The sequence below is a fragment of the Theobroma cacao genome, chromosome 9 (genome assembly GCF_000208745.1).
Source record: "Theobroma cacao cultivar B97-61/B2 chromosome 9, Criollo_cocoa_genome_V2, whole genome shotgun sequence".
In the NCBI taxonomy this organism is placed as follows: domain Eukaryota; kingdom Viridiplantae; phylum Streptophyta; class Magnoliopsida; order Malvales; family Malvaceae; genus Theobroma; species Theobroma cacao.
In genome coordinates, this window is record NC_030858.1 from 6,564,756 (window position 1) to 6,579,529 (window position 14,774).

General features: G+C 35.3%; 3 protein-coding genes across 5 annotated transcripts; 2 read left to right on the forward strand and 1 right to left on the reverse strand.

Annotated features, from left to right (window-relative positions):
- Nucleotides 1,407–3,886, reverse strand: LOC18588712. 3 transcript variants are annotated; one of them, XM_018127034.1, is made up of 4 exons: nt 3,564–3,886; nt 3,301–3,449; nt 3,151–3,204; nt 1,407–1,648 (listed from the first exon to the last, which is right to left on the reverse strand). In XM_018127034.1, the coding sequence occupies exons 1-3, from the start codon at nt 3,687–3,689 to the stop codon at nt 3,162–3,164; spliced, it is 318 nt and encodes a 105-aa protein (XP_017982523.1). In that variant the 5' UTR covers nt 3,690–3,886; the 3' UTR covers nt 1,407–1,648; nt 3,151–3,161. The 3 variants fall into 3 exon arrangements, with proteins under 3 accessions (XP_017982523.1, XP_017982522.1, XP_017982521.1); XM_018127033.1 differs by lacking the exon at nt 1,407–1,648 and adding an exon at nt 2,622–2,910; XM_018127032.1 differs by lacking the exon at nt 1,407–1,648 and having other exon boundaries at nt 2,953–3,204; nt 3,564–3,881.
- LOC18588713 (polyol transporter 5) lies at nt 4,874–6,460 on the forward strand. The gene is made up of 2 exons (XM_007013300.2): nt 4,874–5,045; nt 5,124–6,460. Exons 1-2 carry the CDS (start codon nt 4,898–4,900, stop codon nt 6,458–6,460), a joined length of 1,485 nt encoding a protein of 494 aa, XP_007013362.2. The 5' UTR covers nt 4,874–4,897.
- LOC18588714 (G-type lectin S-receptor-like serine/threonine-protein kinase CES101) lies at nt 8,218–10,429 on the forward strand. The gene is made up of 6 exons (XM_018126789.1): nt 8,218–8,264; nt 8,358–8,455; nt 8,831–9,060; nt 9,278–9,356; nt 9,924–10,048; nt 10,130–10,429. Exons 1-6 carry the CDS (start codon nt 8,218–8,220, stop codon nt 10,427–10,429), a joined length of 879 nt encoding a protein of 292 aa, XP_017982278.1.

Here is a 14,774-nt window from a genome sequence, read left to right on the forward strand (position 1 = left end):
TATAGTATATTATGAGAATATCTTTACCTTCATTTTTTTTTTCGACTTTAATTGGTTTGGAGTTATATACTGATATTCTGAATAAGATGCTTGAGAAAGCAAAACTTCCCCACCATTGAATATGATTGAAAATGGAGTATAGGAGCATCTTGCCAAATTGAATTCACACAATTTTACAGCAAAAGCACTTTGAATATCAAAAGATTTTTTTTATGCGTATGAATTTGAATTCTTTTAAAAGATATTCCATAATTATTTGGTCAAATTTGATTCGTTAAATATATAACAAAAATGGCAAATTGGGAAACAAACTATTTAATCAACACTGGAAGCACCTGTAAGGTATGAGAATGCATGCCAATGTAAACATTAATTTGAACTAGAAATTATTAGGTTTTATCACATAACTACTGTTCAAAATTATGGCTCCCTTCATGTTTGGTTTTAAGAATAATCCACCCATTTTCCTTCCAATTCTATTGGGTTTGGAGTTAAATTTCTGACAAAGATATTGAATATGGTTGGAAATTGAGTAGCAGAATCCCAGCAATGTGAGTTTACACCATTTTTACAGTAGTAAAGCACATCGGATACCAAAACATATGCCAACTTTTCTCTTTTCAAATGGAAATCAAACGAATTGTTCAATGGTGGCCATATATTTTGCTTAGTTGGCTGCTTATAGGTGAAACAATATAATGAATGGTTTGGATTTGCCGCATATTTCCATCATTATACCTCTGATAAATAGCATTATGATATCTTAACTTTATTCCCATCAGATAAAGTATGTTCTCAACTTGTCATTGTTTATTTCTCTTATAACCCAATACTATTAACTTAGGCATTGATGTAGACTCATCAGAGTTGGTTTCTACCAATATAATCTCTACAGGTTTTGGGTTGAGTTAGGTTCCAAGACTTTTAAGATGTCCAATTCTATACCAAAGTTTTGGCACCATCACCTCCCATTATCATCTTAGTCATTATTCCTCTAACATAGAACAAGTTGTGGTAAGAGTTGATCCAATGAGTTATCTGTCACTATTTGAACACTGACCTTGACTCTTGCCTTTTAAACAGCAACACCCAGATTTAGAACTTTCTAGCACTTTTTTTATTTCCATGAACAATTTGTAATTAACCAGAATAGCATTTCTCTATGGCAAATCTTACTCTTTTTTTCTTTTTTTTTTTGGTGATGCAAAAATCAAGCACCATGTTTCAAATCTAAAATCAAAAAGCTTTACCAAAAACTTACACTCTTTACCACTTGAACTGAGCTGAAGTTATGGCACAAGTTATTTCAACTGGCCAAATATTATTGCAATAGACTACTGGTCAAGTGGCATATGTACCATATGTACTTTCTTTCATTTGAGAATTGACTGCCACTGTCTTTGCCATCATATACTCGCAAAAATGTCCTTTGCTCCACTGGTAAAACCTATAGAATGCTTTCTGGATATGGACTGAAATTCTTCTTACAACAAATTCACCAAGAAAAGAACTCCATTTGAAGGACCTATTGATCAGATTTGCCAGTTTTGCGAACAAGAAAGTGATCCAGAAATTTTCTTCTTTTTTTTTGCAGAAAAACTTTGGAAATCCCAGCATCAACCCTCTTCCCTTCCTGAAAATAGGATTTCTGAATTGATGCTGTAAATAATATTATCTTCCCAAACATCTAAAGCAGATGCAGTGGCTTTCAAGATCAAGGATGACTATTTAGTCAATAGAAGCATCTGCACAAACTAGGGTCATTACTGCAGCTTGCTGAACTTGTAATTCTGTTGCAATTTTCTAGCTTTTACCATTAACAGCTACATCAGGTAGCACCAGTTCATTTCATTAATTCTAACTAGAACTTTTGTTGAAGACAAAAAAAAGCAGTAATCTGGATTTATGAATATTGATCATCCATACATGAAAAAAAATATGAAGTAGAAGGACTAAATGCCTAAGTTCATTTCTTTTCAGTTAACACAAAGCTCTGTTATAGATGATAGCCAACCTAAAAGAGATTGGACATTTTTTTTTAATTAAAAATCATGTTTTATAGAGATTGGATACATTTTATTACATTGTAAGATGAATTCTTGCCTCTTTGATTGCCAAACGTCTAAAGAAGAAGGTGTGCTCTTATTGCAGTTTATTTTCAGCTCATGATGAGACCTGAAACTCAAGGTTTTCTAAATTTGCATGATTCAGAAGCCTTTTCTCATTTATGGTTAGATATCTTCATGTTTGCATAACATCTGATTTAGAATAGTGTGAATGACTAATGCATACAACAAGGGAAATTTGGTTGGTGTGCAAGAAATTGCAACCAAAACACTCTGTAAGAGGTTAGGACAAGCACTAGCAGAGTTCTTTTTCACCTAAAGGACTAGAGGAGTACAAAACCAAGATGGAACAGATAAACCTTCTTGGACTTTTGGGTTAGAGACAGACACATATGAAACAAATACTTGGGCTCATTGATTCTCAAGGATAGACTCTCCTTATCCATGTGCTAACAGCAATTTTGTCTACCGGATACAACAAAATGACCTCCACCACTAACCCCCCTCCCCACACCATCACCACACACACACACACACACAAAGAACTAATTAGAATGATGTCTGAGGGCCATTAAGTAAACTCGTAAGATATATAAAGTTTGAATTTTGCTTTGTTAGTCCATAAAGCTGTAAGCTATATAGAGCTTTTATACTTTATTAAATGTGAAGAAGACAGAACAACATTGCTTGACCAATTGCAAATGAACTATGCCCTCTTAGAAGTTTCATCAGCAATATCCTGAGTCCTGTCCATGATCATTATGTGCAAAGTATTTCAGGAATAGCTTATGCGGTTTCAACTTACATAAACCTAGCCACATTGTCTATGTCCTGAATTAGAATCCTGCAAAGTGATCCATATTTAAGCACCCAAACTTCGAAACAATTACAGGAAGATAATTATTTAGTATTTAATTGAAACAGCCAACTACAAGGCAGAATGAAATCATGTAATGAAAAAAGTGTAATTAGTATATACACAAATAATCAACTAGCATGAACAAGGCCCCAATACATAGCAGAAAATAAATATTTGACAAAATGGAATACAGAAATATGAAGTAACCAGAATTGCGACTCTCACAAGTCAAGTAGTCAACTATAACCTTTCCCAATGCAGTTTAGGCAGCGCTGCACCCTGTAATAATCCCATGAGAAAAACTATCAAAACCAACAGAAAAGACTCTCCAAGAAGAAAAACTTTTAATGGGAAAGAAAAAAAAAGAGGACTAACCTGTTACCATCACAAGTAGGGCAAACACAAGGGTTAATATGAATAGGGTCATACAAAGGTGACCACTTTATCGTAGCATTTCCATTGCACAGCTTGCATACGTAAAATCCTTTCCCCTTACAAACTCCACAAGGCAAGGCAAACTTTTTCTACAAAACCCAGAAAGCAAAATGAAAAAAAAAAAGGGTTCATTCTCACCCAACATCAAAAGAGAAAAGAAAACAGGAAAAGAGATGGTCCTGGAAGATATTATGTCTTATTACCCGTTTATTTTCAGCTACAGAACGAAGTGCACCAACAGCAACAGTAGCAGCAAGATTGAGAGTCAGAACTCCTCCAAAAATTATAGCAGCGCCTCTGCTCAAGACGCGCAATGGCTTTGGGATCATTCTTTATTCCAAACCTTTTTAGTGATTTAATTTTCTTGCAGAATTTTCCTCGAACACGTTCAGTGCATAAGCCACGTTACGTTTTGCCCCGGCGTGACGAGAGAGTGTCTGAGGAAATTTTCACTGGTTTAAGTTATCCGTCTGCCAAATGTCAGCGTTTTTGTTCAAAGATTTTAATCTGGAAAGTGTAGTGAAAGGTACCTTATTGTCCGTTCCCACCTTTCAAACGGCACCGTTTAATACTCCGCTTTGGAATTTCTCCAAATTATAAGTAAACCAATATTGTTGCCTACTTGCCTTTCTAGCATTATTATGTAGAAAATCAGCCTTATTGCCAATTGCAGTTGAACTTGCTACCTTTCTAGTCTTATTATTATAACTAGGTTTGATTTTTATAAAATGTTTTGTATAAATAATAATTAAACATGCATTAAAAAATAATAAAATCGTCACCCTGTTAATTTTTGCAAATGAGATTTGAGAAAAAAAGAATTAGTGAGACAGGCTATTATTGCCTATTGTGTGGTTAAATAATTGCGAAGGAAAAGATTGATATCTAATAAAATGTAACTGCAAAAAATAATGTACTATTATATAAAGGAGATAAGAGTTTTCATTGGAGCCAAAAAAGAAAGAGTAAAAATTGGAGATACAAAAGGTTTTGTTAAGAAGTTGGATAAGATTGCAACTTAATTTCAGCATTCAAATAGAACTCACAGAGGGCCTAAACAGCTCAACCAAATCACAAAGAGGGAAGACAATGACTAGAGATTAGCATAGACAAGTCCAAGGGGGACACGAAGCCCAACCAAGAGAGCAACAACAGTCTTTTGGCTTTACTGGCCACCCGATTTGCCACCTCCCTGGCACTTGGCAGAACATGAGTGAAAGTCGCAAGCTCCTGTTTCTGTTGGAGAATTCTGATATCTTAAGAAGAGTTCTAATATCTCAACTAAACAGATGATAATGTCGCTTCATGTTTTTTTGTATGATATAAGTATTTAATATATTTTAGATCAGATTCATCAGGTCAAAAATACTTTTCATTCCAGATCCATACCTCAGAATCTTCAGCATGGCCAAGTAAAAAGAACAAGAATTAAAGAACTAGTCGGGAGAAAGCACTGCCAAGAAAAACATGGCTCATTTACATGGCATTTAGCAATGTACAGAAACACTCCGACTACTGTCATCTCCCAGATTCTGCTATGGCTCCCTTGGAAAACAATTCTGCTATGGCTCCCCTGGAAAACAATTCATCCAATGAAGTCCCTGGACCTAGAAAGTCTCGTCTCAACAAATATGCCTTTGCAGCTGCTCTGCTGGCTTCCACAACTTCAGTTCTACTCGGATATGGTGAGTGTATTTGTTCCATTGTTTGAATCATTTGTAGCTCAACTTACCCTTTACTGATGATTCCTAATATACGTTCAGATATTGGTGTGATGAGCGGCGCAATCATTTACATCAAGGAATACATCCACATTTCTACAATTGAAGTAGAGATCCTGGTTGGTTCATTGAATGTATGTTCATTGATTGGCTCACTGCTTGCTGGGAAGACATCTGATTGGATTGGTCGACGTTATACCATAGTGTTAGCAGCAGCAACATTTTTCATAGGTGCAATTCTAATGGGGTTAGCACCATCTTTTGCATTCTTGATGGCTGGGAGAGTGATTGCTGGTATTGGCGTCGGTTACTCCCTCATGATAGGTCCAGTTTACACTACGGAGCTTTCTCCGGCTACAAGCCGAGGATTTCTCTCATCACTTCCTGAGCTTTTCATAACTATAGGAATTCTGATTGGTTACCTATCTAACTATTTCTTAGCTAGTCTTCCAGATCATATAAATTGGAGAATAATGCTTGGGTTAGCAGGATTTCCAGCAATTGCCATTGGTTTTGGTGTCGTGCTGATGCCAGAGTCTCCTAGGTGGCTTGTCATGAAAGGGCGGTACGACGAAGCAAATAAGATTCTAGGAAAAACTTCAGACACAGAGGAGGAAGCTGAATTAAGACTTGAAGAAATGAAAAGGGCAGCTTCAAACTTGGGTTGTGAAAATTCAAGCCACTTTAGTGGGAAAGGTGTTTGGAAGGAGTTGTTGTTAAGACCGTCTCGTCCCCTTCGTAGAATTCTTGTTGCAGCCATTGCCATCAACTTTTTCATGCAGGCCTCAGGCAACGATGCTGTTGTTTATTACAGTCCCGAAGTGTTCAAGGCCGCTGGAATCCACAACAAGAAAAAGCTTTTTGGAATTACAGTAATCATGGGACTTAGCAAGACATTCTTTGTTCTGGTTTCTGCTCTTTTCTTAGACCGGTTTGGAAGGCGACCACTCCTAATGATAGGAACTATTGGGATGGTTGTTTCGTTGGTAGGGTTAGGCTTGGGATCAAAATTTCTGGGAGAGAATGACATTAAGCCAACCTGGGCAATTGTTTTGAGTATAATTGCAGTTTGTGCTGATCTTTCCTTCTTTTCCATTGGGCTTGGCCCCATTACATGGGTGTATTCTTCTGAGATTTTTCCGATGAAGTACCGAGCACAAGGCAGCAGCATTGCAGTGTCAGTGAACAGGGTGGTGAGTGGAGTTGTGTCCATGACCTTCCTAACCATTGCACACAAGATTACCTTTGCTGGAGTTTTCTTCATTCTTGCTGGGACTATGACAGTGGCGACCATTTTCTTCTTCATTTTCTTGCCTGAAACAAAAGGTAAAACCCTGGAAGAGATTGAGGCTCTTTTTGAGGATAAAGTTTCCTCTTGATATAATAGAGTGACAAGTTCTATGTCCTTTGCTTCATACTTTTGTACATATCTATATTTTTCGATTAGCTTTCTTGGTTTTTTGGATAGAGCAATTGAGAATTATGAACTGAATTTAGATTAAACTTGGGACTTTTGAGTCCTAGGATCAAGTTGTATTGTGTTCTAAGCTAACCAATTTCTTTTTTTTTGGTATTAGTTACATTTCTTTCCAGTAAATAGTTAGTAGAAACTAATAAAAACAAATAGTAAAAAGTAAAATTACATTGCTTGATTATCCCACTATTTGTTATAAATATTTAATGATTATCGGCATTTGTTGACACATATTTCGCATGTGATTACTTATATTTTGAGTTGTTTTCAAAATAATAATTATATACAAATATAAATATTTTTAAAGTGTAAAGTTAGAATTATAAGTAAACGAAATTTTGTACTATTAATGTATAAATTATTTATCCAACAATTTTTATGTTTTTAAAAGCTAAGTGACCTTTTAGCTCTGTATTAAGGTAATGAAACGATTAAAGCGCCCTTCTGATCACAATTTTGACATGGTGCAACTATTCCAAAGTCGAACAATCCTTGTTGCATATTGTTTAAGATCTTGACAGCTGAAATGAAGGCAAGAAAACAGAGGAAGGAGAGGAAATGGGATCAGAAAACCGTAAATGGGAAAAGAAAGATAGTGACTCTAATTTTGGTTTGTTATATGTTTTTAGTGTAAAAACGTATCGAACGGGTAACAGTCTGTTCTCATTCAAAGTAGAATTGACCAACTATTCGCTCAGTTCCTTCCTTTCCTAGAAGTTTGTGATCAATAAATTTTGAGCTATTCAGACTTTCAACCTTTCTTTAACGTCTGCAATGAGAATACAAGGAGTGTTAACTTTTTCTATTTTCATTACTACCTAATGCTGCTTTCTTTTCAGCCCATCTCATGAAATAGACACTCTTAGCCCTGGACAGATTTTTCATGGCAATGAAGCATTTGTCTCTGCTGCTGGGGTGTTTGAGTTAGGCTTTTTTGGGTTCCAATGAGTCAACCAATTACTACTTGGGAATATGGTTCAAGAATGACAGACGAAAAAAACCAGTTTGGGTTGTTAATCATGGTAATCCCATCCTGGATTCCTCTGGAGTTCTTTTCATAAGGTACGATGGGAACATGATGATCAATGACATACAATAACACAAGTTCAAAGAATTGTGAGCTATGGATCACTTGCTACAAGCAACAATACAAGTGCACGACTTCTTGACCCAGGAAATCTAATGATTATAGACAGAGAAAAACTTGTCTGGCAGAGTTTTAATTATCCAACCTATACACTTCTGCCCGGAATGAAATCGGGGTGGTTTGGTAAAGGCACAGATCACATAAGAAACAGTCCCTTTCATCATGGTCAAGTCCATTTGTCCCCACCATTGGTTCTTTTACTCTTGGCCTTGATTCAGTCAACGCAACACGATTAAATGTCTGGCATGGAGATAATGTGATCCAACGGATTGGATTTTGGGATGGCAATGGTATTAGATTCTTCTTTCACAGCTCACCTGAAAGATACAATTTCAGCTTTGTATCCAATACGAATGAAGTTTGTTCAACTTTTAGCAACAAAGGAGATAAATCATCTTCATGGTTTGTGTTGGTCTCAACGGGGGACATAGAGGAGTACATTATGTTGGATGAGGGAGTAAAATTGATACCAAATAAGAGCAAGTATTAGATACCAATGAACTTTATTTGCTGGGATGGAGATACGTTCTCTGAATTCAGAAGATTATTGCCAGGTTCAACAGTAGTAGATCCTACGGTTTCTAGTGACTGAAATAATTTGCAAGAGCAATTATTCTTGTAATGCATATGCTTCTTTGAACAATAATGGAACCAGATGTGAATTATACTATGGAGAAAAAGGCGGCCTTCTGAACAACGTGGGGAAAGGGAACTGCACTATTTATATTCACGGTGATGCTGCTGAAAGATCAGGTATGCCTTGCATTGCTTATGTAGAATGTGATTGAACATATGTTAATCATTAGATGGCTGCGCTTAAATAAAGAGAATAATCCTTGAACCAAATAGACCAATAAATGACTTGGAACAGTTGATGCCTTGACAGTTCAACCCCTCACCCCTTTTTTCCCCAGATAATCCAAGGAAGTGGAAGCTATGGGGGGGCAGGTATAGTTAAAGTGTTATCTTTGATGGTGTTCATTTCAATTTCCTTCGGTTATGTTACTTATGTATGACAAAGAAACAGAGGTGCCTTTCCTTTTACAAGTTCCCGTAATAGTAGATAAACAAGTTTTTCTAATCTTGAGTAATCCTTTTTAAAGTTAATTAGCTTGTTTTTATCAATAGGTATGCTTGGGAGCCAAGGCAGCACAACAAGTAGAGTGGGAGTGTTAGAGATGCAGTTAAACACTAATGCAGCGGCAACTGAGGATGCTGACAATGGGGATGTAATTAAGCTTAGTAGGACAAAGGATCAGGAATTGCCTCTGCTCAGTTTTTCTTGCATTTCAACTGTCACTGACTACTTCTCTTTCGTGAATAAGTTTGGAGAGGGTGGATTTGAGTCTGTTTATAAGGTATTTCTACTTATCAATACTGAATTGATAAAAAGTATAGTTATCATCAAATTACTTGTATACCAATACAGAATAGTGAGTAAGGATAAAACATTCAAGTACCAATCATCGGAAATAAAATATCAACCATAGAATTATCAGTAAATCTCTAGTTTAACAATGGAGTATAATTCACATGTTTTGAGAACTTTTAACTGCCATCTGCTGTTTCTTGCAGACCAAGTTACTAAGAACTGATGTTGCTGTCAAAGGCTTTCTCAAAGCTCCGGGAAGGACTAGAAGAGTTAAAAAACGAGGTGCAATTGATTTCACATTTCCAGCAAAGAAATTTTGTTAAGCTTCTGAATTGTTGCATTCAGCAAGAAGAATAGATTTTAGTCTGAGTAGATGGTGAACAAAAGCCTGGATTTTGATCATTTTGGGTTTGTATACCCATCTATGCCTCCTTGCACCTCGTACTAGTTTCCTGACTTATTTCATCTGATCGTGCAGATCCCACAAAAGGAACACTATGAAATTGGACTCATCATTGAAGGGGTTGTGCAAGGGGTTGCTTTATCGTCATTAGTATTCTAGATTAGAAGTTGTTAATCGGAATTCAAAAACTAGCAATATACTGTTGGATGATTGTACGAACCGCAAAATATCAGATTTTGGCATGGGACAATGAATCTCGAGGAAAAACAAAAAGGGTTGTTAGATCATAGTAATTTCCTACTCTGTAAAATGTTTGATTCCTACATTCTATCTACGTAGTTGTTTTTTACTATGCACATTTAAAGGTATTCTCTAGAGAAACTGACTTCAATTTTCATTTTTCTAACATGTCTTTTCCAGTGGTTTTATGTCTCCGGAATATGCAGTATACGTCCCTTTATCTACAAAATATGATGTATTCAGCTTTGGAGTCATTTTGCTAGAAATTATGAGTGGCAGGAAGAACTTAACCTCTTATGGATCAGATTTCTATCTGAACTTGCTTGGATATGTAAGTCACCAAACCTTGTCTTTGTTTCATTGTTGCATATTTCTACATTGACATAAAACTTACAATGGGAGCTTTGTCAAGGCCTGGGACCTCCGGAAAACTCAGAGATGTGAAGAGTTGTTGGATCCAACTTTGGCTAATCCATGTTCAACGAATGAGCTTCTGCTATGCACTCAGGTGGGTCTCCTGTGTGTCCAAGAAAATCCAGAAAATAGGCCAAACATGTCGGATGTTTTTTCTATGCTTAGCACTCAAGGAACAACTCTACCAATTCCAAAAGAGCCTGCTTTTAGGCATTTGAGTGTTATAGATTCTGATTTACTTAGATGCCACAATCCTTCTCTAAATTTTGTAATATTCACAGCAATGGAAGCTAGATAGCAGCAGTGACTGCTACACCTTGGGTAGCACTGACGTATAGTTTAATACAACACTTTTTCTTTCAAGCCATTGAATTGGATAAAACTAGCATTGCTTGCATGAGTTTAGTTTCTACATCTCTGCAAATCCTGTCTGAATTTTGGCACCAAGTCTTTTTTAACTTCTTGACCTTGAATACGTTTCGATATAATACTATTAAACTTAGTAACTCAAGGAACAAATCCTGAATTCCAAATAATGCCCTCTGTTAACCTATATGAGTAAATTACAATTCTGATGCTTTCATAGTTTTCAAAACTAGTACAAGTAAACAGTTCTCAGAAATTGGCAAGCCCAGAGCTCTCTGGGCCTTTTGAATAATCGCCATATCATTTCACACCCTTCTAGGATGGGGCTAAAGAGTTCAGTGCATCAGCAACTGACAATCAGTCCATCTGAAAAGAACCAAAGGATAATCATGACCAGTTCTAAAACCAGATCAGATTTGCAGAATTCATATATTTTAAAATGGCAATTCGCCTATGAACCGTTCCTAGCTAGGAGGATGCATTTAAACTTGAAACTTCTACTTTGAAGGAAAAAAAATTATAGTTAAATTATGCTTTTAGCTACAATGAATTCCCTTTCAAAGAACTTTAATTAAATTGCCTCATGGATGGGAGAAAAGCATAATTTGCTAAAACATATAGTCTGAGATCAAACTTTATGATGTAGAAAGCCTCATAAAAATAATGTTTCTTCTCAAATTTCAACGACTGCTTCCTTATGGTTTTTCATGGTGATGAGCAATCTTTTTCCTTCATTTTCTTATGTCTCCAACCAACTAGACAATCTGTTGGCTGAAGTTTGCTGGAGACTTGGAGCTCAGACTCCGTATTAAAGAAAAGAAAGAAAAAAACCTAGAGCCTTGACCAAGCTCAATGAATAACTTGTTTCAAAGCGTGCATCATTAGAAAGAAATTATTTCAATTGCAGTTAGATGGTATGCTAACATTTCTCTTGAAATTTCCCACCTCCCTCAGTCTTTGCCTTCTCTCTCTCTTTTTAAATATTTTTAATACTATAGTTCAGTGTTTGACTTCTTGTTATGATTTTATACTATTTGAATTGTTATAAATAATTCATCTTAAAGAAAATTGATATGGTCTTACATATAATTTAGCTGAGTCTTGAGCTTATCAGGTCCTAATCGTAAGCATGGATGAATGATGAATGGTTTTAACATTAAAAGTTATGATCTTTAAGGTGGTGGACCAATTTAAATATGGCATCCTTGCAAATTAAAAGCATTCAAAACTATGTCAAAGAGGAAAAAAGAAACACTTTCAAACCAACACAGCATAAAAACGAAACAAATGTCTTGGACCCCAGGAGTGGGAGCTCCCCATGATGATATGTCTCAAGAAAAATTAATCCCCATTTTAATAAGAGAAGAAAGATCAGGAGCAATACCTCAGTGTATGCATCCATATCTGTTTTGAATTTGGTCTGCTATCACTGAAATAGATGCTGTGAATGTTTCTTAAATAACCATTGCATTTACACATTGTGTTGTGGAGTTGTCAGGCTGGCCATCTTTTGCTCAGTTTACTTTACACATTATCGAAGAGGGGGGGGTGGAAAGTCTGCAGTCTGAATGTTGATTTGGTGTTTTTCGCATTCCCATTTTGTCCTTTTCAGTCACGTTCTCCGTTTGATTGTTACCCAAAAAACTTGGTATACCTAACTCATATTTTACCTGCCTCGACTTGCAATTTAATCGAATGATACCAGTTTCTTGGTCGGATCGTAGCTCCATTTTAGGTGAATTTGGCGGTAGACAGGCGAAGTAATAAATATAGTTATCTGTATATTCACATGTCGAAAAGAATGTGTTTATGATCACGAATATGAGTATGAATATAGTTGCATCTTTATGGTAAGCTCTATATTCCGATATACAGTTGCAACTGAAGACTTTGTAGGCATAAATTCAGCATTGAATACAATTTGAGACTATTATGATCTTTTTCTCATAAAGTTTTATCAGAATTACAAGCAAACTTGGTAGAACATGGTCATCATGTTCTCATATCACTTTAAGATTTTGATCATTCATCATTGGGGTTGGAGGAAAATAATTGAAGAAGAGGGCCAATTTCTTTCAACTCATTATTGTTACTGATCAAAAAAATCAAAAGGAAACCCATCATGGCAAAAAGAGCCATTGAAGAAAATGAGAGCCCTCAAGGATTTACCAAAATCATTGCTTCATTTTCTCCAACCATCACTTGCTAGAATTAATGACCGTGAATCCGTAATTAAGCTGTATTCATCATGACAAATGAATTGGCATTAAGCATTAGAAACAGTAAATGTTGTAAGCATATGCCAAAATTCAAGGCAATGCCAAAAACTTTTGAGACTTTTTAAAAATCTAGAATTTTGACATGCTTTAATGTGATGCTTTGTTTTTAGCTAAAGAAAAATCTAAAACAGAAAAGGTTGGTGGGATGGGGGGTGGTAGGGTGGGGAGAAGAATGTATGGGGCAAGTGATGGAGCTTTGAGTCTTCCTATACATTTGCCACTCTGCAGTGCTGCAATTTTTGCTGGGTCTGCTACCTGAAATTGCAACCAAAAGTCAAATGATAAGATTTTGCAGAGAAAAGTGGAAGCAGTGAAAGGAAGGAGAGGGGAAAAAAGAAGATTGCACCAGTTTCAGTATTCTTCCTTTTTTCCTAATTCAAAAGATATAAAGAAAAATCTTTTCAATTGTCTAAATCTCCCTAAATGGGGATCAAGATTTGGTTATGATCTTTCCCAGTAGTACCCCAATTCAATCAAAATTGCATCTCATTCTTTTTAATGAATAAAGGAATTATATTCCCTTGTTCTTTTGTTTCTTTACTTTGCATGTTTGATGTTCAAATTTACCTTCGAATAGTTGTAAGATGCAAGATTTGATTAATGATAATAAAAAAGTGTGGCAAGCTGCAAGCCAGCAAGATGATGATAATGGAATGGGGATGTGACAACCAGTCCCAAACCAATGTGATTGGATGAGTTATATTGTCTGATGTAGAGCTTAAAAGTGGGTTACAGGACATACACAAAACTCTTATCTCTCTTTTTCTGTCAAGTACTGTATCAATTTTTTTTCTGTCTGAGGAGTGAGGGGTAGGGGATCCAAATAAAATAAAGTACTATATATATAGACAGATCAATATACTAAGAAATGATCATAAGAAAAGAAAGATTCTGAAACAAAAGAAAGAAAGATAGAAAAGGGTACTAAAAATGTACCCCATGTCGGCAATCTATAGTGTCAGATTTTATGAGGCAGAGCTGGTGAAATTGCCTCGATAAATCTATATTATATATAATATATAATATTATGTATATTTATATTCTTAAGATATTCAGGCAAATTAGTTTCAAATTTCAATTAGTCCTCTTAAAAGGTAAAGATTGGAAGTTTTTTCCTACCATTATTAACTTTAAAACGAGCTCCATAATATCTTTGCATGAATTTCCTTTGAGATGAAACTCAGCACTTTCCCTAGACAGCATCTAATAACTCTGCAGATGCCAATATGGCCTGCACATGCTCCATTTTCTAATCTTGCCAAACAATGAAAGATATGCCTTCAAACTCCATGAATTTCTGGAGATATCATTTTCAATCAATCAACAACTTAGTAAGTATATTCTTTCACATATATAGAATGTTATGGAACACAACTTGAGAAAAATCTTCACTCATTAAAGTGTAGGAAAAAGTTCAAAGTATCATTATATTCTTTTATGCGATTTTGACTTCCGAAAATCATCTTTTTTGATCGTATTTATTTTAAGATTCGAGCTTGATAAAATTTTTAAATTAAAATATTAAATTTTAACCATTAAAATGTCCTTTAAAAATATTATTAAATTCATTTTATTCGACACTCAAAATTATTTACCAATAATTATTTTTTATTTATAAAAATTTACATGCATAAAATACATCTATTATTGAACTCTGATTGGGGCACTATTTTCCTTATTAAAACAACAAAAATACATGGACTTCTACATAGTTCTTCAATAAAGAACATTTCGTGTTTAAATTAAACTAATTAAAATAAAGTCAAAGCTATAAGAAAAAAAAAATTAAGTCAATGCCAAAAAGTAAGACCCTCAATACCGTCCAAAGATCATGCTTGTTCCTATAATTATCATATATACACCTCGAATACAAACCATGTTCCAAGAAACCAAAATTGGTCAAATTAATATTAAAAAAATACGGAATTAATTAAATCTATTTCAAATATGAGTTGTTCCTATCAATATTATTTCAAAATCAATAGAAACCGGCACGTG